General features: G+C 45.1%; 1 protein-coding gene across 1 annotated transcript in view; it reads right to left on the bottom strand.

The window, feature by feature from the left end:
- GCAT (glycine C-acetyltransferase) overlaps window positions 1-10053 on the bottom strand; it is a 49548-nt gene extending 39495 nt beyond the window's left edge. Inside the window, exon 1 of the mRNA XM_044301142.1 lies at window positions 9836-10053. Coding sequence (XP_044157077.1) covers window positions 9836-10022 — 187 coding nt within the window. The 5' untranslated portion in view covers window positions 10023-10053. The remainder of the gene's footprint in view (window positions 1-9835) is intronic.
- Between the last annotated feature and the right edge of the window lie 15610 nt (window positions 10054-25663).

The raw sequence follows: 25663 nt of genomic DNA, 5'->3' as shown, positions 1-25663 counted from the left end.
GGAATGTGTTTTGGGGTGTCATTTTACATATACCCATGCTGGGTGAGAGAAATATCTTGGCAAAACACAACTTTTCCCATTTTTTTATACAAAGTTGGCATTTGACCAAGATATTTATCTCACCCAGCATGGGTGTATGTAAAATGACACCCCAAAACACATTCCCCAAGTACGGCGATACCACATGTGTGACAATTTTTTGCAGCCTAGATGCGCAAAGCGGCCCAAATTCCTTTTAGGAGGGCATTTTTAGACATTTGGATCCCAGACTTCTTCTCACGCTTTCGGGCCCCTAAAAATCCAGGGCAGTATAAATACCCCACATGTGACCCCATTTTGGAAAGAAGACACCCCAAGGTATTCAATTAGGGGCATGGCGAGTTCATAGAAAAAATTTTTTTGGGCACAAGTTAGCGGAAATTGTTTTTTTTTTTTTTTTTTTTTTCTCACAAAGTCTCCCTTTCCGCTAACTTGGGCCAAAAAAAATGTCTGAATGGAGCCTTACAGGGGGGTGATCAATGACAGGGGGGTGATCAGGGAGTCTATATGGGGTGATCACCCCCCTGTCATCGATCACCCCCCTGTAAGGCTCCATTCAGACGTCTGTATGATTTTTACGGATCCACGGATACTTGGATCGGATCCGCAAAACGCATACGGACGTCTGAATGGAGCGTTACAGGGGGGTGATCAATGACAGGGGGGTGATCAGGGAGTCTATATGGATGATCACCCCCCTGTAAGGCTCCATTCAGACATCCGTATGTGTTTTGCGGATCCGATCCATGTATCTGTGGATCCGTAAAAATCATACGGACGTCTGAATGGAGCCTTACAGGGGGGTGATCAATGACAGGGGGGTGATCAGGGAGTCTATATGAAGTGATCAGGGGTTCATAAGGGGTTAATAAGTGACAGGGGGGGGTGTAGTGTAGTGTAGTGGTGTTTGGTGCTACTTTACACAGCTACCTGTGTCCTCTGGTGGTCGATCCAAACAAAAGGGACCACCAGAGGACCAGGTAGCAGGTATATTAGACGCTGTTATCAAAACAGCATCTAATATACCTGTTAGGGGTTAAAAAAAAATCACATCTCCAGCCTGCCAGCAAACGATCGCCGCTGGCAGGCTGGAGATCCACTCGCTTACCTTCAGTTCCTGTGAACGCGCGCGCGAGATGACGCGCCGTTGAGCGCCCAGCTGCCGCCTCCGGACCGCAGATCTGCGTTAGGCGGTTAAAGATGTTGCACAAACATACATGTGGCAGAATTTACACACTAATATTATATATATATACACATACACACACACACACACATATACAGTCGTGGCCAAAAGTTTTGAGAATTACATAAATATTGGAAAAGTTGCTGCTTAAGTTTTTATAATAGCAATTTGCATATACTTCAGAATGTTATGAAAAGTGATCAGATGAATTGCATAGTCCTTCTTTGCCATGAAAATTAACTCAAATCCTAAAAAAAACTTTCCACTGCATTTCATTGCTGTCATTAAAGGACCTGCTGAGATCATTTCAGTAATCGTCTTGTTAACTCAGGTGAGAATGTTGACGAGCACAAGGCTGGAGATCATTATGTCAGGCTGATTGGGTTAAAATGGCAGACTTGACCTGTTAAAAGGAGGGTGATGCTTGAAATCATTGTTCTTCCATTGTTAACCATGGTGACCTGCAAAGAAACGCATGCAGCCATCATTACGTTGCATAAAAATGGCTTCACAGGCAAGGATATTGTGGCTACTAAGATTGCACCTCAATCAACAATTTATAGGATCATCAAGAACTTCAAGGAAAGAGGTTCAATTCTTGTTAAGAAGGCTTCAGGGCATCCAAGAAAGTCCAGCAAGCGCCAGGATAGTCTCCTAAAGAGGATTCAGCTGCGGGATCGGAGTGCCACCAGTGCAGAGCTTGCTCAGGAATGGCAGCAGGCAGGTGTGAGCGCATTTGCACTCAAAGTGAGGCAAAGACTTTTGGAAGATGGCCTGGTGTCAAGAAGGGCATCAAAGAAGCCACTTCTCTCAAATAAAAATATCAGGGACAGATTGATCTTCTGCAGAAAATATGGTGAATGAACTGCTGAGGACTGGGGCAAAGTCATATTCTCCGATGAAGCCTCTTTCCGATTGTTTGGGGCATCAGGAAAAAGGCTTGTCCGGAGAAGAAAAGGTGAGCGCTACCATCAGTCCTGTGTCATGCCAACAGTAAAGCATCCTGAGACCATTCATGTGTGGGGTTGCTTCTCATCCAAGGGAGTGGGCTCACTCAAAACACAGCCATGAATAAAGAATTGTACCAAAACACCCTCCAACAGCAACTTCTTCCAACAATCCAACAACAGTTTGGTGAAGAACAATGCATTTTCCAGCACAATGGAGCACCGTGCCATAAGGCAAAAGTGATACCCAAGTGTCTCGGGGACCAAAACGTTGACATTTTGGGTCCATGGCCTGGAAACTCCACAGATCTTAATCCCATTGAGAACTTGTGGTCAATCCTCAAGAGGCGGGTGGACAAACAAAAACCCACTAATTCTGATAAACTCCAAGAAGTGATTATGAAAGAATGGGTTGCTATCAGTCAGGAATTGGCCCAGAAGTTGATTGAGAGCATGCCCAGTCGAATTGCAGAGGTCCTGAAAAAGAAGGGCCAACACAGCAAATACTGACTCTTTGCATAAATGTCATGTAATTGTCGATAAAAGCCTTTGAAACGTATGAAGTGCGTGTAATTATATTTCACTACATCACAGAAACAACTGACACAAAGATCTAAAAGCAGTTTAGCAGCAAACTTTCTGAAAACTAATATTTGTGTTATTCTCAAAACTTTTGGCCACGACTGTACACAGTAATAAATATATATATATATATATATATATATATATATATATATATATATATATACATACACACACACCACACACATATATACACACACACACACACACACACACATATATTGCCGTCTGTCCCATAGAAATGAATGGGAGCATGGGCCGCGCATGGGCGGCACGCTCCCATTCACTTCTATGGGAGAGGCAAGGATTAGTGCTTGGTGGTGGACGGACCCCGGGAAATCTGGGGTCCTACAGCCACAGCGTTCCCGAGTCCGTTCTCGATATAGGTGCGGGTCCCAGTGGTGGGACCCGCACCTATCAGACAATGGGGGCATATCCTAGCGATATGCCCCCATTGTCTAAGATAGTAATACCCCTTTAAGTCAGTCAGTCAGTCAGAAACAAGACACATGCAGCGCACACCAATCACTCATTGGAAACAAGACACTTTTACATGGCTCACATGCCACTGATGCATATGGCACAGATACGTGCTGTGTATAATATGATGGAAAACAGGCAATATGGACAATCACAATACATTAGTAAGTGCCTTGTATTAACTGCATGATAAATGACATTTACTGGAGTGAGATAAACCCTTTAACCATAAATGTCTGGCATGAAATTGACCAAATCTTAACCTCCTCAGATTGCACATAATCTACAGTATATTTAAAAGGCTTGTCCTACCATAATGACCTATTGCCCATCTACAGGATAGGTTATACATATCAGATTGCTGGGGTCAGACTGCTGGACCACCCACTGATCATGAAAAAGGGGTCCTGAGACATTCAATTACATTACCACCAATCTATGTACACAAGGGTCTTAAGACCACATTCCCTCGATCATGGGGGTCCCAGCAGTCAGACCCCCACCAATCAGACACTTTCACTTTCCCTATCTTCAAAAGGTTTTCTTTGGGTGTAAAAAATAAAATGAAAATAAAAAATCTGGCACAAAATATGTGTCAAACTAAAATAGAAATGCTCGCCTGTTAAAGGGCCTGTGTCCACTTTTCTAGTTATTCTCTATCCACAGGATCGGGGATAACTAAGTGATCCGTGGGGTCTGAACACTGGAGCCCCCACTGATCCCCCTTCTTGATTGAGTGGCAGGTCGAGGATATGCCTTGCCTCTCCATCCATTCTTTATGGGGTTGCCGGAGATGGCAGAGTACAGCGCTGGCTAGTACCAGTGGTGCCAAAGAGAATGAATGGAGCAGCAGGGCATGTATGGCCTACCACACCATCAAAAAGGGGAACAGGACCCGTTCCTGGGATCAGTAGTCATCATATAGTTATGCCCTATGGTGGGGAGAGGATAACTGAAAAACCTGGACAACCCCTTTAAATCCTCCACCACCCACCAGTATCTCTTTACATGGCAGCAGTGATGCCTATAAATACGGATTATCATCACTACCGCCATGTAAACCATACGTGTCAGTACTGGAGAATGTGACGCACTGTGCAGAATTTTTCGGGCATAAGTCCAACCCCCTTTGCAGGTCACAACCTTTAACAAAGCCCAAGCAAAGGTGCTAGAGGAGCAATGTGAGCAAAGGGCACATATGGAGGGTCATAACTGAAACAGAGGCATTAGGGTCACCTGAGGCAGGGTAAGGCCTCATGCACACGACCATGGTGCGTTTGGCGGTCCGCAAATCACGCATCCGCAAAACACAATTTGCGGAACGGCACGGACAGCCTTTAATATAAATGCCTATTCTTGTCCGCAAAGTGAGGAAAAGAATAGGACATGTTATATTTTTTTAGCGGGGCCACGGAACGGAGCAACGGATGCTGACAGCACACGGAGTGCTGTCCACATCTTTTGCGGCCCCATTGAAGTGAATGGGTCCACATCTGAGCCGCCAAAACGGTGGTTCAGATGTGGACCAAAACAACGATCGTGTGCATGAGGCCTAATCGTGTGGATCCTGGAGCAGGGGTAACTGGAGAAGAGGCAATATTAGCGGTGCATTTAGAGTGGGGGCATCTATCTCTCCTTAGAAACAAGAGAAAAGACAGATGAGTAATTCTATCTCCGGGCGCAGGAGACTGGGGGCCCACTGAGGAATCCCCCGCCTCCCTGGTGGGCCAGTCCGAGCCCGTTTCCTGCAGCAACTTGTGATGAGAACTCGGTTCTACACATCTGCATGGGGATGATTCGGCAGCAAGCACATGGATTTCTGCAACAAACCTGCACCTGCATCTGCAGTGGCACAATGTGCACCAAATCATAGAGTAAACCCTTTGCACTGCAAAGGATGAAATCTGCAGTGGTTATCTGCAAACATGAATGCAAATTTAAAATCCACACCAGATGTCAAGTGACGTGGATTTCACTCTCCGCAGCATGTGCATAAGATCTTCTAAGTCTCATCTACTTCACTGCTACTGACAACGCCTTGGACTTTACCTTTGTAATTCCGCTGCAGAAAATCCTCAGCATTTAGGGCGCCTTCACACGCGGCAGATTATGTTGCAGAAATTTCTGCAGCTGAAAACCGGTTCATTAATGTGAATGGGGTTGGTTGTAATAGCAAGCACGTGGATTTATGCCACCAGCAGGACTCATGCACACGACAGTATTTTTTCACGGCCCGCAAAATGGGGTTCCGTAGTTCTGTGTCCGTTTTTTCCTTCCGTGATTTTTGGAGGGTCACCAGACATGAAGGAAAGTTAAAAATAAATTGGGGTGTCCGCCTGGCCGTGCAGAGCCAAACAGATCCGTCCTGACTTACAATGCAAATCAATGGACACGGATCCGTTTGACGTTGACACAATATGGTGCAATTGCAAACGGATCCGTCCCCCATTGACTTTCAATGTAAAGTCAGGAGTCCCTATCGGAGTTTTCTCCAATCCGATGGTATATGTTAACTTGAAGTGTCCCCATCACCATAGGAACGCCTCTATGTTAGAATATACCATCGGATTTGAGTTACAGCATGAAAACTCAGATCCGACAGTATATTCTAACACAGAGGCGTTCCCATGGTGATGGGGACGCTTCAAGTTAGAATACACTAAGAACTGTGTACATGACTGCCCCCTGCTGCCTGGCAGCATCCGATCTCTTACAGGGGGCTGTGATCCACACAATTAGGTGCGGCACCTGAGGGGTTAATTGAGCGTATCATAGCCCCCTGTAAGAGATCAGGGGCTGCCAGGCAGCAGGGGGCAGACCCCCTCCCTCCCCAGTTTTAAATTCATTGGTGGCCAGTGCGGCCTCCCCTCTTCCCCCTGTAAGAGATTGGATGCTGCCAGGCAGCAGGGGGCAGTCATGTACACAGTTCGTAGTATGGGAACGCCTCTGTATTAGAATATACTGTCGGGTCTGAGTTTTCGGATCCGTCTGTATGAAAGTAGCCTGCGGACACGGATGACAATCTTGTGTGCATCCGTGTTTTTTCACGGACCCATTGACTTAAATGGGTCCGTGAACCGTTGTCCGTCAAAAAAATAGGACAGGTCATTTTTATTTATTTTTTACGGACAGGAAACACGGATCACGGATGAACAACGGTGCATTTCCCGAGTTTTCAACGGACCCATTGAAAGTCAATGGGTCCGCAGAAAATCACAGAAAACGGAACAACGGTCGTCTGCATGAGGCCTTAACTTACATTGTGCGCCAGGACGGATCCATTGGCAAACTGATGCATTATGAGCGGAACCTTTTCCATTCAGAATGCATTAGGGCAAAACTGATCCGTTTTGGACCGCTTGTGAGAGTCTTGAACGGATCACACAAACGCCACTGTGAAAGTAGCCTTAGATACGCATGAATTTCCATGCGGATTTTGTGCATTTATGCACCATATCCGAACAAAAATCCACAATGTCTAACCATTAAAAAGGGTGAAATCCACAGTTAAAAACCACAAACATAATGGACACGCTAAGGATTAGGAAATCCACAATTTAAGTCAATTTCCACACAGAAAAAAAAAAAAATAATGTGTACACGAGAACTGTATAATCTCATACACTTTTCTGGTACTGTAATACGCTGCAGTTTTTCCGCAACGTGTACAGGTGGCCTTAGGGCGCCTTCACATGTTGCTGATTTTGTTGCAGAATTTTTTGCGACTGAAAATCAGTTCCATTCATTTGAATGAGGCAGGAAAATAATAGCATTCTTAATACAGAATGCATAGTACAATAGGGCTGGAGGGGTTAATTTTTTTTATATATAAATAAATAACTCACCTTAATCCACTTGTTCGTGCAGCCCGGCTTCTCTTCTGTCTTCTTCTTTGCTGTGCACAGGAAAAGGACCTTTGATGACGTCACTGCGCTTATAACATGGCAACATGGTAAAAGATCATGTGATGGACCATGTGATGAGCACAGTGACGTCATCAAAAGGTCCTATTCCTCAAAGATGAAGACAGAAGAGAAGCCGGGCTGCGCGAGCAAGTGGATTAAGGTGAGTTAAATTATTTTTATTTATTTTTTAACCCCTCCAGCCCTGTTGTACTATGCATTCTGTATTAAGAATGCTATTATCTCCCCTTATAACCATGCTATAAGGGAAAATAATAAAATCTACACAACACCAAACCCAAACCTGAACTTCTGTGAAGAAGTCCGGGTTCGGGTCTGGGTACCAAACATGCCGATTTTTCTCACGTGCGTGCAAAAAGCATTACAATGTTTTGCACCCGTGTGGAAAAAACGCAAACATGGAACGCAATCGCAGTGAAAACTGACTTGTTTTAGTGTCAAAAATCGCACCATTTTCCCTGAACGAATCCGGCCCCAATCTGCAACTCCCGTGTGAAAGAGGCCTTACACTACATGTGTCTGTGCCCTTAGGGTACCGCTACATGGAGACACTGGTCACGGTCAGGATCACAGGGGCATCTCGGTGTAGTGGTGATCCCATAGAAATGAATGGAGTCGCAACAAGAGTCGCATGTGTGCCACGATTGCAACCCCTGAATCGCAAAAAAATCAAACTGCTGAAAGTTTAGTAATTCAGAGGTAGTAGTCACGGCACATGTGACTCGTGCTGCAACCCCATTTATTTCTGTGGGATCACCGCTACACTGTGATGTCAGTCACGCTACCAGTGTCGCCGTGACGCCATACCCTATTCCGCATTTTATGTTTTATGAAAGCACAAATACTGCAGCAGCCGGATCTTTCCTGAACAGTATGTGACAGAGTATTCAGATTTTGTTTTATAGACATTGGGGGTCATTTCAAAACAGCGCTATGGCGGCTTTTGAAGTAAAAAATGCCACATGAGCCTTTGTTTTGCAACTTTTCAAATGCCAGTTTGACAATATTTTGTCATAAGGGGATTTTTGCGCCTCAATAGAAATGTGACCGGGCTGTCGCTCCCAACAAATGTAACAACATTTATGCTTGGAAACAGACATAAATGTTGGCAAATAACTACCCCAAGGCTACTTTCACATCTACGTTTTCCTTTTCCGCTATTGAGATCAGTCATAGGATCTCAAGAGGAGAACGCTTCAGTTTTCTCCCCATTCAGTGTTTGCAGACCCATTGAAATGAATGTTTCCGTATATGGACTGTATGCGGAACGCAGAAAACGGACCGTATACGGAACACAAAATGCGTTTGTGTGAACGAGCCCCAAGTCTATGGTTCTGGATCCGTTTTTTATGCCTGTCACACGGACTGCCTGAGGTGCGTCTAATTTATGATGAGATGCACAGCTCACCATAACTTATGCGCATCTGCCGTAAAAAGCCGTTTTTTGTAAGTGACCGCCATTCTCTCTTTTAGTGTGCAGGCAGGATTAGGCTGCATTCACATTTCCATTTAGGAGATCCGGCAGGCTGTTCTGTGCCGGAATCCTCTACTTCACAGACTACAATGAGGCTCGGCGATGATCTGACCGCTTCCCAGCATAAATGCCAGGTTTCGGCATTTAACGTTTTTTAGTTGACAGCGCTGGAGCAGACAGCCAGACCTCCTTAACGGAGATGTGAACGTAGCCTTACGTGGCCAGAATCACATTAGGTTACGTTCACATATACATGGCAGCCTCCAAGGCACATCCTGTCAAATTTTTATGGGAAAAATAGCAATATGGTTCCAGTCAAAGCAATGATCTACTCGGCAGAACCCAACAGACCCCTCTAAGTCAATGGGATCTGTTGTGCGTCGGTGGTATCTGCCGCAATGGATCCACCGCCGAGGCCTTAATCTGTTTCTATAACAGAAGCCATGACATAATGATGTGAGCAGAGCCTCAGGTATACATTGTAGCTTCATTCTTCAGGACACTTCTACAGCCGCAGCTGCGGTTACAATGTGACAAGTGTTCTTCAGATTTTCGAGAAATAGCCATAACTTTGTAAGGAAATGGACTGCAGATGTTGACTACCCACAGTCACATACATAGTATACACTGTGTTTGCCTCTCCTCATAGATTGTAAGTAGGGAAGAGCAAATTGATTTGGGATGAGCAGGAGCTCCGTACAGTATTAGAATGTATTGGCTCCGATGAGCCGAAGTTATTGTTTTGCGAAGTCTCGCGAGACTTTGCACAATAACTTCATAAATTAATTTCTACTGTAAAAAAAACATCTCCCAAACTTGGGTTCAGTTCCAAGTGGGAAATGTTTTTTTACAGTACAAATTCATTTCTGAAGAAGTTATTACCCAAAGTCCCACGAGACTTCGCAAAGTAATAACTTCAGCTCATTGGAGCCAATACATTCTAATACTGTACGGAGCTCCTGCTCCGTACAGTATTAGAACTAAGTTTTATGCAAATCGACTTTGAATGTTTTATCCGAAGTCGATTCGCTCATCCCTAATTGTAAGCTCTTGCGCTCATTCCTCTTGTTTTAATTGTTGACCTGTTTGCTGCTAGGACTCTGTTCACGAACCCTCTGATTGTAAAGCGCTGCAGTATATGTCAGCACTATATAAATAAAGATTAATATTATTATTTGCTTTGGCAAGGGGTGAAAGTCAGTACCTGTGTTCTTCCCGTCTACAGTGATGTGCGGTCCTTGCTTCGAGGTGATGATCCTCTCATTCTTCCACGTCCCTGCTTCCTTTATATTTTCAATCTCCTTCTTCAAAATACCCCTGAGGTGGGCGACGGTGGACTGTGCCCGTCCTGACCTGAGGGGCAACTTGGAAAGCCATGTACTCCACATCATAGCAGCTGCACCACTGCCTGCATGTACAGACGTCACACCATGTGGACAGACGGGTGGGTGCAGCTGCAGCCAATCAGCAGCTAGAACCCTCCCACTGCTGCCTTCCTCCCACAGAGCCTCCTATTTAACCCCTAAAGAGCTGAGTGCTTGGACAGGAATCAGCAACCTTCGGCAATCCAGCCACTGTGAAACTACAACTCCCAGCATGCAAACATGCTCAATTGTTCTAGCAACTCCAATAAAAGTGAATGGAGCATTCTGGGAGTTGTAGTTTTAGAACATCTGGAGAGCTGAAGGCTGTTGATCCCTGTCCTAAGGTATTACTCTAGTAAAATCCTGCACCTAACCCTGCGAGACAATCAGCTTCAATGATCTTATTCCGTCAGCCACTACAGGAACCTGCTTGACCTTACATAACTGGCCCAATCCACAATGTGCCATAGCACGCGCGGCAGATTTAATATAGCTTCCAAACATCTGAATGAGACTTGCAGAAAATCCATGTGCTTGCTGCCAAAACAACCCCATTCAGATGAATAGAAGTGCTATTCATTTGCAGAAACCTTCTGCAACAAAATCTGCAGCGTGGGAAGGCAGCCCTAGGTAGCCTTGTCGTGGCAGGCGGGCTCGCACAACTGGATCAAACGTGCGCTCGTTATAGTCACAATATGGCTGTAATGCAATTTAAAATGATTCAGATATTGAATATTTGCATATATCTTTGTAGACAAGCCTTTAGCACTTGTGTTTAACTATTTGTATTCTGGATACAACAGGACTTAAGGTACTTTCACACTAGCAGCAGGACGGATCCTTGTGCGGTGAGAGGCAGCCGGACTTAAAAGTCGGACATGCAGTACTTTAAGTCCTTTGGCCTCTCGCCGTACTGCATCAGAGCTCCGCCCCCGTCCCCATTATAGTCAATGGGGACGGGGCGGCACGGCGAAATAGCAGCAGGACGGATCCGACAGGGTGAACAGCCTGTCAGATCCGTGCTGCCGCTAGTGTAAAAGAAGGCTTATGGGGTAATTTATCAAACTGGTGTAAAGTAGAACTGGCTTAGTTGCCCATAACAACCAATCAGATTCCTCCTTTTATTTTCCAAAGGAGCTGTGAAAAATGAAAGGTGGAATCCGATTGGTTGCTATGGGCAACTAAGCCAGTTCTACTTTACACCAGTTTGATAAATGACCCCATTAGTCCCTAGACATTCCGCAGTTCTTCTAAACTGAACATAAATTTCCATTAGGGCTCATTCACACTACCACGCCGTATTTTGCAGTCTGCAAATTGCGGATCCGCAAAACATGGAGCAGCCCTTGTGCAATCCATAATTTGCGGAACGGAACATGCGGCCGATTATAGAAATGCCTATTCTTGTCCAAGAATAGGACATGCTCTATATTTTTTGCGCAGCTGCAGAACGGAACAATGGATGCGGACAGGACACGGTGTGCTGTCGACATCTTTCGTAGCCCCCTTGAAATGAATGTGTCCGCACCAACAGCAACCATTTTTATAACCAAACTAAGGGCTCATTCACACAACTGTGCGGAATGGGTGCGGACACATTCATTTCAAATGTGTGAATGAGCCCTTAGTTTGGTTATAAAAATGGATGCTGTTGGAGAGTAGGAGAACATGACGTTCTCAATGCCACTTTGCTGTTTTTGTTAGCAACGTACTATATAGAAGTCAAATATTCTTTAAGTACTTTTTAATATTTCCTCAATAAAAAAATATCATTTTATTTCTGCTGATCCCTGAGGATTGGGCGGAAAGGTGTTGTCATCTCTACCATCATATTTCTATTCTGCAAAAATTAACAATTCCAGCATAATGAAAATGTTTAAGGTTATTGGATTATTGCTTTTTTTTTTTCCGTAAAAGAAAGGGTTAACAGCTGACTGAAAACCTCCTCATTGATTCAGAGAACCATCCGTCCCAGAGACCTATGCCATAAGGGCGCCCCCTGCTGTTTCTGGTGCAGACATGAACCTAATCTGAGTAAGGCCTCCTGCACACAAACTTTTTTTTTCTCCTTTTACGTTCAGTATTTTGAGTTCCGTATATGGACCGTATATGGAACCATTCATTTCAATGGATCCGCAAAAAAAAACGGAAGGTACTCTGTATGCCTTCCGTTTCAGAATTTCCGTTCAAACATAGAACATGTCCTATTATTGCCCGCAAATAACGATCTGTGGCTCCATTCAAGTCAATGGGTCTGCAAAAAAAAAAACTGAATGCATATGGAATGCATCCATATGTCTTCAGTATCTGTTCCGTTTTTGCGGAACTATCTATTGAAAATTTTATGCCCAGACCAATTTTTTATGTACTTACTGTTTAAACATTATTGTATGCTTCCGTTTACGTTTGCGATCCGCAAAAAATGGATCGCAAATGGAAACCAAGCAGCAAAACGGAACGGAAGCGGAAACACTACTAAAACAAAAAGCACTTCTGTGGGCTTTCTGGTCCATGCCTCTGCACCGCAAAAGATAAGACACGTCCTATCTTATACCGTACTTTGCGGATCACGGACCCATTAAAGTCATTGGGTTCGCATCCGCAGCACAACTTTCCCGCAGGGCACACTACCACAACGTGTATGAGCACCCTGGTTCATTAGAAGACTGCAAATCTATAGATTTTTTATTTATTTCAAAATGAGATGCAGGGCTGTTGATTAGATGCATTTCCCACCCCAGAGACTACACCTCGACCCGATCTCACAGAATCAGAGTGAGTGCCTGTCTGACTGCAGGTCTACTGTACTGTAGTGGCGGTATTATGTGAGTACAGTACAGAAGACCATCGGTCAGTCATAATGCTGTGAGAGCGGGTCAGAGGAGTAGTGTTTGGTCAGGGGAATGTGGCCATCACACGGCGCGTGTTTCCTGGACCGAGCACACTCGTATTAAATTAGCCAAGTCTAGGAGCAGTTCCAGCCTATGGCTCCCTGCACAAAATGCAGATTGTACGTGTTTTTCCACGTGGATTTTCATGCAGAAGAACCGCAGCGTAGTAAAGAACCAGCAAATCTCATCTATACTTTGCTTTTTTTCAGTGTAGAAATTGATCTGCCGTGCGGATCTGCAGCATGTCAATTATTTGAGCAGTTTTTTGTTCAGATTTAACCCTTTGTAATGCAAAAGCTACACTCTGGGCAAATATGGAAATAGGCATCTAGATAAGCAATTTTTTTAAAGCTGCACACATGTGTAGGTACCATAAAGCAGCTTTGAGGTGTTTTTTTGCATGTGGTTTTCATGTCGTCTTTTTTCAAAGCAAATGTATGGCTGGCATTTCCTCTATAGAGAAGGGGATGAAAAGAATGGCAAAAGCTTTAACATGCTGCATTAAAAAAAAACTGCTAAGGCCGAATGCACACGGACGTGAGCGGTTCGTGGTATCCCGGCCTGGCATCCTGCTGAGAGCAGGAGCGCACGGCGTCATTGTTTGCGATGACGCCGTGCGCTTCGTGCAGTACAGTAATACACGTATAGATTATACGAGTGTATTACTGTATAGCAACGGCGGCACCAAGAGCACAGCGTCATCGCAAACAATGACGCCGTGCGCTCCTGCGCTCCTGCTCTCATGGAACTTCCGTGTTCCATGGCCATGTGCATTCGGCCTAAGAGACAAAAAAGCCATCAATTAGAAATAGGCAAAAAAAAGCTGCCGTTTTTACTGCAAAAAAAACACTACTAAAACTGCAAAAGTGGAGAAAACAGCCCAAATTACTTGAGTGTTTTCAGCCTTAGGGCTCATACACACAACCATTGTTGTTTTGCGGTCCACAAATTGTGGATATGCAAAACACTGATACCAGCCGTGTACATTCCGTATTTTGTGGAACGGAACAACAGGCCCATAATAGAACAGTCCTATGCTTGTCCATAATGTGGACAAAAATAGGACATGTTCTATTCTTTTGCGGAATGGAAATACGAAAACAGAATGCACCGTTTTTATTGCGGACCCATTGAAATGAATGGTTCTGTATATGGTCCGCAAAAAAACGGAACGGACGCAGAATGAAAATACGTTCATGTGCATGAGGCCTTAGCAGTATTACGGCCTGCATACTCACTTGAATGGGTCCGCAATCACGAAGATGCGGAACTGAATCACGGATCGGAACCCCACGGAAGCACTACGGAGTTCCGTTGTGTTTCTGTCCTTGCCTCCGCATTGCAAAAACATAGGATTTGTTTTATTTCTTGACGGATCACGGACCCATTCAAGTTGCATTCCGTATTTTGTGGAACGGAACAACCGGCCCATAATAGAACAGTCCTATCCTTTTCCATAATGCGGACAATAATAGGACATATGGACACAGAATGCACAAGGAGTCATCTTAAAAATATGTTCATGTACATGAACCTTAGTCCCCTTTCACATGAACTCGCAGCGTGTGTCTGCAGCAGCTCCCCTCCTGACCTCCCAGCACTGATGGGGTTGGGTGCTTTCACACGACCGTAAGTGTTTTGCGGTCCACAAATTGCCGGCGCTATAAAGAGAATGCCCATTCTTGCGGAAAAGAATAGGACATGCTCCATATTGCTCCAACGGATGCGGACAGCCCCATATTGCTGGCCCGAATCCATTTATATGGTCGTGTGAATGCACTCTTATATAATACTTTCCAGAACTCTAAGGCTTAGTTCATCTGTGGCCGTATTGCGGCCTGCAAATCGCAGGCCGCAATACACGGTCACAGTTCCGTGTGCATTCCGCATCACGGATGCGGACCCATTCACTTCAATGGGTCCGCAAATCCAGAATCGCGGAACGGCCGCACGGGACGGGACCCCTTTGGAAGCACTACGGAGTGCTTCCGTGGGGTTACGTCCCGTACCTCCCTTCCGCAAAAAGATAGAACATGTCCTATCTTTTAGCGGAACGGGCGGATCCGCGATCTGATGCGGCTGACCTACGGCCGGCGATCAAGCATTGCGGCCTGCTATTTGCGGGCCGCAGCACGAGTCAGACACGTTCGTGTGAACTCGGCCTAAGGGTTACAATGTTATACGACCCCAGCAGTGCTGGGAGGTCAGGAAGGGAGCTGCTGCAGACACACGCTGCGAGTTCATGTGAAGCCACGGAAAGACCAAAGCCAAGATCGGGGATTACTGGTAATGCTATTTTAGCAAACCCTTTGTAGTTTAGGTGTAAGTTTGTGACCATGTTACAGATCCGTAAATGCTCCATGCGGTAAACATTTAGTAATACAGTACTAATGTTACTCTTAGCAGGTTTTCGTAGTGTCATGGCCATCTCTTAGCACAGAGGATTGGGTTTCTTTTTTTAAATGCAGACTATGTGCTACTGTATCAAGATATATTATAGGGCATGCACCATCTGCAGCCATGTAAATGCTAATTCGGCCCCCACAGAAGTCATTGAAATGTTGGATCAGTGTATATAGATCTGTGTGATACTTCCTCAGGCTGTTCCTTAGGGCTCATGCACATGAAAGTGTGATGGCCGGGCTGTATCATGACCGGCAAACAGCGGGTCCGCAATATATGGGCACTGGCCTTAGTGCACCGTATCACGGAACGAACGGAGGCATGGAACCCAATGGAAGCACTACGAAGTGCATATATGGTTTTCCGTGCATCCGTAACGCAAAAAGATACAACATGTTTTTTGCGGTGCGGATGGATCACGGATCCATTCAAGTTGAATGGTGCAGTTTGGAATTATGTACAGTACTGATAAAGAACCCCTAGAGATCAGACTCTTGCCCACAACCGTTGTCGCTTTCTGCGGGTTGTGACATAGAAAAGAGGTTTTGTTTGGGAAGGCAGGTATTTTCCTCCCAACATGGGCGGCTGGGCTGATTTCCAGCCAGGTGAGATCAAATACCGGACCGGAGTTTAAGTGCCAGTCCGGGTTTTGGCAGCACCTGGCTGTCCTTTAAATAGGCAGCTGAGCTCAGATCAATCTCTCTGTCTCGGGATCTGAGGCATGGTGAGGGCTGAGAGCCGCATGCGGGGAAACAGGCCCCTAAAGCCTGCTAACAAGGTGACTGGTTTGTGCTTTGCACTTTCCTTTGTGTGAACTAACACTAAGACTGTCAATGTTGCTTTGTTTTTTTCTTCTGTGTGAATAAACACTGAAGTTTTGTTTTAAAAACTGTTTCTTTTGCCTCTGTTCTGCGTCCGCTTACCCTGCCTACGAGAGCGAATCCTCACAGGGTCCACAAAACACGTACAGTATACTGGGCCATGTGTGTTCTGCATTTTGTGGAATGGAACGTCCTGCCCTCCTATACAGTACAACTGCTCATAAAATGGATAAGATTAGGACATGTTCTATTTTTTTTTTTGAGGGGCTGTGGAATGGACATATGGATGTGGATAGAACATAGGTGTGCTGTTTGCATCTTTTGTGGCCCCATTGTAGTAAATGGGTCATCTGGCCTGCAAAGAAATGTGGATCGGATGCAGACCAAGGGAGAGTTCACATCTCCATATAATTTTCTGTTCTTCTGATCCATTAGAACAGGTATGGCCGACCTGCGGCTCTCCAGCTGTTGCAAAACTACAACTCCCACCATGCCCTGCTGTAGGCTGCTAGCTGTAGTCAGTCTGGGCATGCTGGGAGTTGTAGTTTTGCAACAGCTTGAGAGCCTCAGGTTGGCCATCCCTGCATTAGAAGAACAGAAAAAAACCACAAACAGGATCCTGTAAAAAAACAAAAAACGAACTGGTCTCATGTTTAATGAACACTCCTCAAATAACACTCTTGGGCCTCTTTCACACGGGTGAGATTTCCGCGCGGGTGCAATGCGTGAGGGAAACGCATTGCACCCGCACTGAATCCGGACCCATTCATTTCTATGGGGCTGTGCACATGAGCAGTGATTTTCACGCATCACTCCTCTTTGTGCGATTTTTTTTTTTTTTTTTTTTTTTTTTTTTTTTTTTTTTCCCACGCACGGTTGCTAGGAGACGATTGGGATGGGGACCCGATCATTATTATTTTCCATTATAACATGGTTATAAGGGAAAATAATAGCATTCTTAATACAGAATGCATAGTACAACAGGGCTGGAGGGGTTAAAAAAAAAATGATAATATAACTTACCTTAATTCACTTGATCGTGCAGCCTGGCTTCTCTTCTGTCAACTTTGCTGAGCACAGGAAAAGGACCTGTGGTGACGTCACTGCGCTCATCACATGGTCAGTCACATGATCTTTTTTTTACCATGGTGATGGGTCATGTGATGAGCGCAGTGACGTCACCACAGGTCCTTTTCCTGTGCTCAGCAAAGATGAAGACAGAAGAGAAGCCGAGCTGCGCGATCAAGTGGATTAAGGTGAGTTATATATTTTTTTAACCCCTCCAGCCCTGTTGTACTATGCATTCTGTATTAAGAATGCTATTATTTTCCCTTTATAACCATGTTATAAAGGGAAAATAATAGCAATCTACACACCTAACCCGAACTTCTGTGAAGAAGTCCGGGTTCGGGTTTGGGTACCAAACATGCCGATTTTTCTCATGCGCATGCAAAATGCATTACAATGTTTTGCATTCGCGCTGAAAAATCGTGCATGTTCCCGCAACGAACCCGCATCTTTTCCCGCAACGCCCGTGTTAAACTAGCCTAAGGCCTTGTTCACACATCAGTTATCTTATTAGTTATTTCCATCAGTTATTGTGAGCCAAAGCCAGATGCTGGACAAGAAATAGAACTAAGCAGGTGACGCTATACAGATACATTATATTGACTAATTCAGTGGCTATTCTAAATATTTAATTACATGCAATTACCAAAGTATTCAGATCGAGGAGCTGGTTTTAAAACTAGAATATTTTTTCATGTTCTGGCTTATGTGGGTGGAGCCTGCGCCCAAAATCTGCCTGTGCTCCTCCCACAAAGTGCTGCAGAGCGATCTGTGCCTGCAGCTTCAGGAATGGAATGGGACAAGGTGAGTAGTTACTGTGTTTTTGTTTTATTTATTTTTTTTAACCCAGAGAGGGCATTTCTACTACAAAGGGGCAAGGATATTACTACTATTATGTTTAATCATATTTTATTATTTTGAAAAATATATGAAGTACGTTACAGCAAAAGAAACGCCTACACACTAGGCGCCCTTTTATAGCATCAAAACAATTCTGAGACATGAAGGTACAATATGGCTTCACAGGAAAAGCATATGACAAGTCAGTTTTCATGTATCCAAAAAAACAATCCATAGACCCATAGTTTATAAAGTTAAAGGCGGAGAAGGAAAGAAAAGAAAAGGAAGGAGAAAGGCAAGAGTGAAAGGGGAGGGGGCAAAAAACGGCCGGAAAAGGGTGGAGGATGGTGAGTTGAGTACATTATGGGTCTCTAGCACTTGAAGAGAGCCATACCGTGAAGTTCACCATATACTTAATTAAGTTTTATACAGCCAGCAAAGCAAGAAAATCAGGAGATTCTAAAGCATTTATCCGGCACGCCCAAACCTTACAGTATTTAGTAGATGAGTCATTTGCGTCGGCCGAAATTTCTTCCATCCTAGCAATCTGTTGCATTTCTTGGAACCATTCCCTCATAGTGGGGGCATGTGTCGAACGCCAATATCTAGGAATCACTGTTCTAGCGGCCGTAATAAAAAATCGAAGGAGGGACCCCTTTTGAGATGATATTGAGCCCGGCAAGATGGAGAGGAGCGCTATTTGAGGAGACTTATCCACCTGTCTTGGTGAGATCTTATTAAAGGCCTCAAATACTGAGTCCCAAAAGGGTTGGATTAAGTCGCATCCCCACCAAATATGAAGCATCGTGCCTCTATCCTTACAACAGCGCCAGCAGAGCTCCGTCACTGAAGGGAAAATTCTATGGAGTCTCACTGGGTATCTATACCACCGAGATAAAATCTTAATTCTTTTCTTGAGCGGCACATGCCATGGAGAGCTTGTGAGAATATAAGAATGCTTTTTGCCAGTCAGCTTCTCCTAAGACAGTACCTAACTCTGATTCCCAACCTCTAATGAAATTAGGATGGCCCTCGTGAGAGCATGAAAGAAGAATCTGGTAAAGAAGTGAAAGGAGATGAGTCGGTGGAGAAGTCAATGTGAACAATTTTTCGAACTCTGTTAGTGTGGCTCCAAAAGAACGCTGAGCACCCCTGGACAAAACGAAGGATTTGATTTGTTCATATTCTAGCCAAGAGTTCCGTGTATTTGGGAATTTAGATGAGATGGAAGCAAGGGAAGGGAATGTATTCCCTGCCATCAAGTGGTAAAAGCGAGGATCATCTGCAATTTTCAAGCCTAAGAGTGAGTCTTTCCCCATTCCGGCAGGAAATGCTGGATTTTGGAGAATGGGGGTAAGCGGACTAAGTCTTCTGGTGCCCACCCCCCTGCGGGTCAAAGAGTCACAAATTTTGAATGTATGTTGGAATAATAAGTGATGGCTAAGCATCTGAGGGCGGTCCACAGGTGATAGCCACGGAATATGTTTGAGTGGGAGAGGGCATAAGGTCTGTTCTAACCCCACCCACTGTTTTGTGCTTTCATTGTGCTTCCAATCTAGTACTCCGGTGAGTATTGCGGCCGTATGATATAATTTTAGGTCAGGAAGACCCACCCCCCCAAGGAGTTTTGATCTAACCAGAATGGAATGACCTATTCTCGGACTACCCCGTCCCCATATGAAGCGCGAAAAAGAAGTTTTAGCTTTCCTAAAAAAGGAGGGTGGTGAAACAAGTGGGACTGTCTGAAATATGTATAATAATTTGGGCAGAGTGTCCATTTTTATTGCGTTGATTCGCCCAAACCACGATAACTCTTTTTTATTAAAAGCCTCAAGATCCTTCAGTATCCTATCTAGTAAAGGAAAATAATTAAGTTTCAGTAAATGTTTACTATCAGCCGGTATATAGATACCTAGGTATCTGATGGCAGATGGTTGATGTTTGAATTTGAAGGAGGACAATAACCTAGCGAATTCGCCGTGTGGAACCGTTACATTGAGAATTTCAGATTTGGTGTAATTGACTTTAAAATTACTTAAGTGACCAAACTGCTCAAATTCCTTTAGGATCGAAGAGATGGAAATATGTGGCTGAGTGGATATTACTACTATTAAGGGGGCACAGAGGGCATTACTACTGTGAAGGGGGGGACAATGGGCATGACTACTATGAAGGGAGCACAATGGGCATGACTACTATGAAGGGAGCACAATGGGCATGACTACTATGAATGGAGCACAATGGGCATTACTACTATGAAGGGAGCACAATGGGCATTACTACTATGAAGGGAGCACAATGGGCATTACTACTATGAAGGGAGCACAATGGGCATTACTACTTTGAAGGGGCACAGAGGGCATTACTACTGTGAAGGGGGCACAAATAAGGCATTACAACTGTAAAGAGGGCACATATAGGGCATTACTACTGTGAAAGGGGCACAGAGGGGGCATAACTACTGTGAGGGGGTACAATGAAGGGATAAGTACTTTAGGAGGGCACAATGTGGGCATAACTACCGTGAGGGGGCATATATCTGGACAAAACTACTGTGAAGGTTGTACAACGAGGGCAATACTACTGTGAGGAGGTACAATTTTTTAAAGGGAACCTGTGACCTCTACTATGCTCCCCTCACTGAGCGTTTCTAAATGTTCATTGTGTTACCCTAAATATATAAATTACACTTTTAATTTCATTTGCAGACGGATTCAATAAGTATTATGCATTTTTGTACGTCCTGCCGTTTATGCAAATTAACATAAACGAGTCATATCTTACTTGTGTGACCAGAAAAGAGTCATATCTTCAAGCTCTGACTCATCTCAGGTTAATTTGCATATGTATCAAATCGTTTTTTTTACACAATAAAAGCACACAGAGCTATGGGGATTGGGTATTGCGGATGTGGTAGCGGCCATCTAGCAACCCATGTCCTCAGCTCTATACCCAAAATCCAGGTGACAGGTTCCCTTTAACCACCTCCGGACCGCCTAACGCAGATGTGCGGTCCGGAGGTGGCAGCGCTGCGCACAGTCACGCATATACGCGTCATCTCGCGAGACGCGAGATATTTCGTCAGCAACCTGCCAGCCAATGATCGTGGCTGGCAGGTTGCTGATTTTAAAAAAATCCAATCAAAGTGCCAGATATCAGATCATATTAGTAAATATGATCTGATATATGGCTGCCTGCTCCTCTGCTGGTTCTTTTCGTCGGTTGGATCCAGCAGAGGAGCAGGCTTCACAGTGAGTACACCAAACACCACACTTTAGCCCCTGATCACCCCCCTGAACCTCAATTAACCCTTTGATCACCCCTGTCAATCACAAGTGAAAAGAAAAAAGTGATCAGTGCAAACTGTCACTTTTTTTTTTCACTGTTATTGACCGTTAGGTTTTAGGTATAGTTTAGGTCCCTTGGTTAGGTAGTTAGCGATCAGTTAGCGCCCAGCCCACCGCACCGCAGTCCGTTATTCGCTGATTAGCGTATCGCTAATCAGCATTTGTACTTTTATAGTATCTGGAAGTGATCAAAACTGATCACGGTCAGATCTATAATAGTACTAGTGTCACTTTAGTTCGCCCTCCACCCAAAACGCAGTGTTTGCCCGATCAGGCCTGATCGGTCGCCCACACGTGCGTTCGCCCACACCCGCCCCACCGCAGTGACAAAAAAAAATTTTTTTTGATCACTGCACATTCACTTTACACGCACTGCGGCGATAAAAAAATCAGTTTTGATATTTTTTATCAACCGCAGCGGCCTCCGGTACTTCGCTAGCCTCCCCTTTGTAAGACAGGCTTGCTTTTTTTTTCTTGGGTAGTCTCAGGGAATACCCCTAAATTTAGTTGCCCACATGTCTAACAGGGGGTATTCTTCTGAAGAGGCCTACAGGCTTCTGACCCAGTCGGATGAGGAGTGGGAACCCTCATCTGATGAATCCAGCGGGTCAGAATACGAACCTGTAGAAAGCAGTGGCTCTCTGACCCAAAGTTCGGACGAGGAGGCTGAGGTCCCTGATACCACCAGGTGTACCCGGCCCCGTGTCGCTAGACCGCAGGTTGCGCAGGATCCGCTTCAAGAGCAGCAGAGTGGGGCTGGTGCTGTCGGATTACGTGGTGAGGCATACACCAGCAGCCCAGCCCTCCCTGGACCTAGTACCAGCACTGCCGTACAACCTGGTGAAGTAGCGAGCACCAGAAGGGCAGTTGAAGCTGGTACGGTGGCACGTGCAGTAGTGACCCCGTCGCAGCCACCGCAAAGACGTGCCCGTAGAGCCCCTAGAATCCCAGAGGTGCTGGCAAACCCTGATTGGCAGTCCCCAACTTCAGCCGCACCTGTAGTTTTCCCTTTCACCGCCCAGTCTGGAGTTCGGGTTGAGACAGCTCAGATCGGTTCGGCCCTGGGATTTTTTGAGCTGTTCTTGACTGCGGAGCTTTTAGACATAGTTGTGGCCGAAACAAACAGGTATGCCACACAATTTATAACCGCTAACCCGGGAAGCTTTTATGCCCAGCCTTTCCGGTGGAAACCAGTCCAAGTTTCCGAACTTAAAACTTTTCTGGGCCTCCTCCTCAACATGGGCCTGACAAAAAAGCATGAATTGCGGTCATATTGGTCCATGAACCCGATTCATCACATGCCCATGTTCTCTGCTGTCATGTCCAGGGCACGTTTTGAGGCCATCCTGCGGTTCCTGCACTTTAGTGACAACACCGCCTCCCGTCCCAGGGGCCACCCTGCTTTTGACCGGCTCCACAAAATTCGGCCCCTCATAGACCATTTCAACCAGAAATTTGCAGATATTTATACCCCAGAGCAAAACATCTGCATAGACGAGTCCCTGATACATTTTACCGGGCGCCTTGGCTTCAAACAATACATCCCAAGCAAGCGCGCCCGGTATGGGGTCAAATTGTATAAGCTCTGTGAAAGGGCCACAGGCTATACCCACAAATTTCGTGTCTATGAGGGAAAAGATCAGACCCTGGAGCCGGTCGGTTGCCCTGACTACCTGGGGAGCAGTGGGAAGACAGTTTGGGACCCCTTATTCGGCAAGGGGTACCATCTTTACGTGGACAATTTTTACACAAGTGTGGCCCTCTTTAGGCATTTGTTTCTAGAACGGATTGGCGCCTGTGGTACCGCGCAAACTAGTCGCGCGGGCTTCCCCCAACGGCTCGTTACCACCCGTCTTGCAAGGGGGCAGAGGGCCGCACTGTGTAACGAAGAACTGCTCGCGGTGAAATGGAGAGACAAGCGTGACATTTACATGCTCTCCTCCATTCATGCAGACACGACAATACAAATTGAGCGAGCAACCCGTGTCATTGAAAAGCCCCTCTCAGTCCACGACTATAACCTCCACATGGGAGGGGTGGACTTCAATGACCAGATGTTGTCTCCGTATTTAGTTTCCCGACGCACCAGACGCTGGTATAAGAAGGTGTCTGTATATTTAATTCAATTGGCTCTGTACAATAGTTTTGTTCTCTACAGTAAGGCTGGGAGAACTGGATCCTTCCTCAAATTTCAGGAAGAGATCATCGAGAACCTCCTGTATCCAGGAGGTTCCGTGGCCCCAACCACTGGTGTAGTTAGCCGTCTACACGAGCGACATTTCCCCAATGTCGTTCCTGGTACCTCAACCCAACAGTCACCCCGAAAAAGATGTTGTGTCTGTAGCAGGAGTGGAATAAGGCGTGACACCCGCTATTTCTGTCCTGACTGTCCGGACCACCCTGCCCTATGCTTTGGAGAGTGTTTCCGGAAGTACCACTCACAGGTACACTATTAGCATAGGGATCATCTCACCAGGACAGGCACACAGGGCTATTAGGGCCCATTCACTCACTGCTGCTGCAAACGTCTCCTTTCACATGGGACAAAGTGCATAACGCACTTCGCCACATCTTTGGGCGATTTGCGCTTTGCACATTGACCCATGGGGAAGGAGAGGTTTGTTCTATAAAGGTAAAAAAAAAACAAAAAAACACACCAGTAAGCAAACACGTTAATGTTCAGTTAAAAAAGTTAAAGTTTATATGTTCTGTTGCAAAGTTAATAAAATTATTGCGTTGCGGCCTGGTTTTTTCTTTTTTTTTTCTTTTTTTACCTTCCAGGTGGACCAACCGATCGACCAGCTGCAGCACCGATGTGCATTCTGACAGAAGCATTGCGCTGCTGTCAGATTACACACAAGTCGGTGTATGCGGCGCTGCAAGACGGGATTTTCTCCTCTGCAGTGACAGATACGTTTGCCGAGGCATACGAGCTGAGGAGGAGGCGGCGTTCCTATGCTTTGGCAAACACTTTGTATATATATATTAAAAAAAAAAAAATCCCGGCAATGATTTATTCATCCACATCGATTGATGTGAATGGAGAAATCTGGTTTGCCAGGGCATACGAGCTAAGTGGGTATGGATGTAGGGCGGAGCTCCTATGTCCTGGCAGACGCCTTTCCCTTTTTTTTTTTTGGCAGAGATTTTTTCATCCACATTGATCGATGCGAATGAAGAAATCTGTGCCGTTCATTTTTTTTCTTTCAGCCCAGAGGCTGAACGGAAAAAAAAATCTCATTACCTGTATGCTCAATATAAGGAGAATAGCAGAAACTCCTAATGCTGGCCATACATGTAATGATTGCAGAGACCCTCAAATGCCAGGGCAGTACAAACACCCCACAACTGACCCCATTTTGGAAAGAAGACACCCCAAGGTATTTGCTGAGGGGCATATTGAGTCCATGAAAGATTTAAATTTTTGTCCTAAGTTAGCGGAAAGTGAGACTTTGTGAGAAAAAAATAAATAAATCTATTTCCGCTAACTTATGCAAAAAAAAAAAAAATTCTATGAACTTGCCAGGCCCCTCATTGGATACCTTGGGGTGTCTTCTTTCCAAAGTGGGGTCACATGTGGGGTATTTATACTGCCCTGGCTTTTTAGGGGCCCTAAAGCATGAGAAGAAGTCTGGGATCCAAATGTCTAAAAATGCCCTCCTAAAAGGAATTTGGGCCCCTTTGCGCATCTAGGCTGCAAAAAAGTGTCACACATCTGGTATCGCCGTACTCAGGAGAAGTTGGGCAATGTGTTTTGGGGTGTCATTTTACATATACCCATGCTGGGTGAGATAAACATCTTGATCAAATGCCAACTTTGTATAAAAAATTTGGAAAAGTTGTCTTTTGCCAGGATATTTCTCTCACCCAGCATGGGTATATGTAAAATGACACCCCAAAACACATTCCCCAACTTCTCCTGAGTACGGCGATACCAGATGTGTGACACTTTTTTGCAGACAAGGTGGGCAAAGGGGCACATATTCCAAAGTGCACCTTTCGGATTTCGCAGGCCATTTTTTACACATTTTGATTGCAAAGTACTTCTCACACATTTGGGCCCCTAAATTGCCAGGGCAGTATAACTACGCCACAAGTGACCCCATTTTGGAAAGAAGACACCCCAAGGTATTCTGTGAGGGGCATGGCGAGTTCCTATAATTTTTTATTTTTTGTCGCAAGTTAGTGGAATATGAGACTTTGTAAGGAAAAAAGAGAAAAAAAAATCATCATCATTTTCCGCTAACTTGTGACAAAAAAAAAAAACAATTCTAGGAACTCGCAGTGCCCCTCACGGA

The sequence above is a fragment of the Bufo gargarizans genome, chromosome 7 (genome assembly GCF_014858855.1).
Source record: "Bufo gargarizans isolate SCDJY-AF-19 chromosome 7, ASM1485885v1, whole genome shotgun sequence".
In the NCBI taxonomy this organism is placed as follows: domain Eukaryota; kingdom Metazoa; phylum Chordata; class Amphibia; order Anura; family Bufonidae; genus Bufo; species Bufo gargarizans.
Note: the sequence above shows the minus strand (reverse complement) of the source record. Positions and strands in the feature narration are given on the sequence as shown.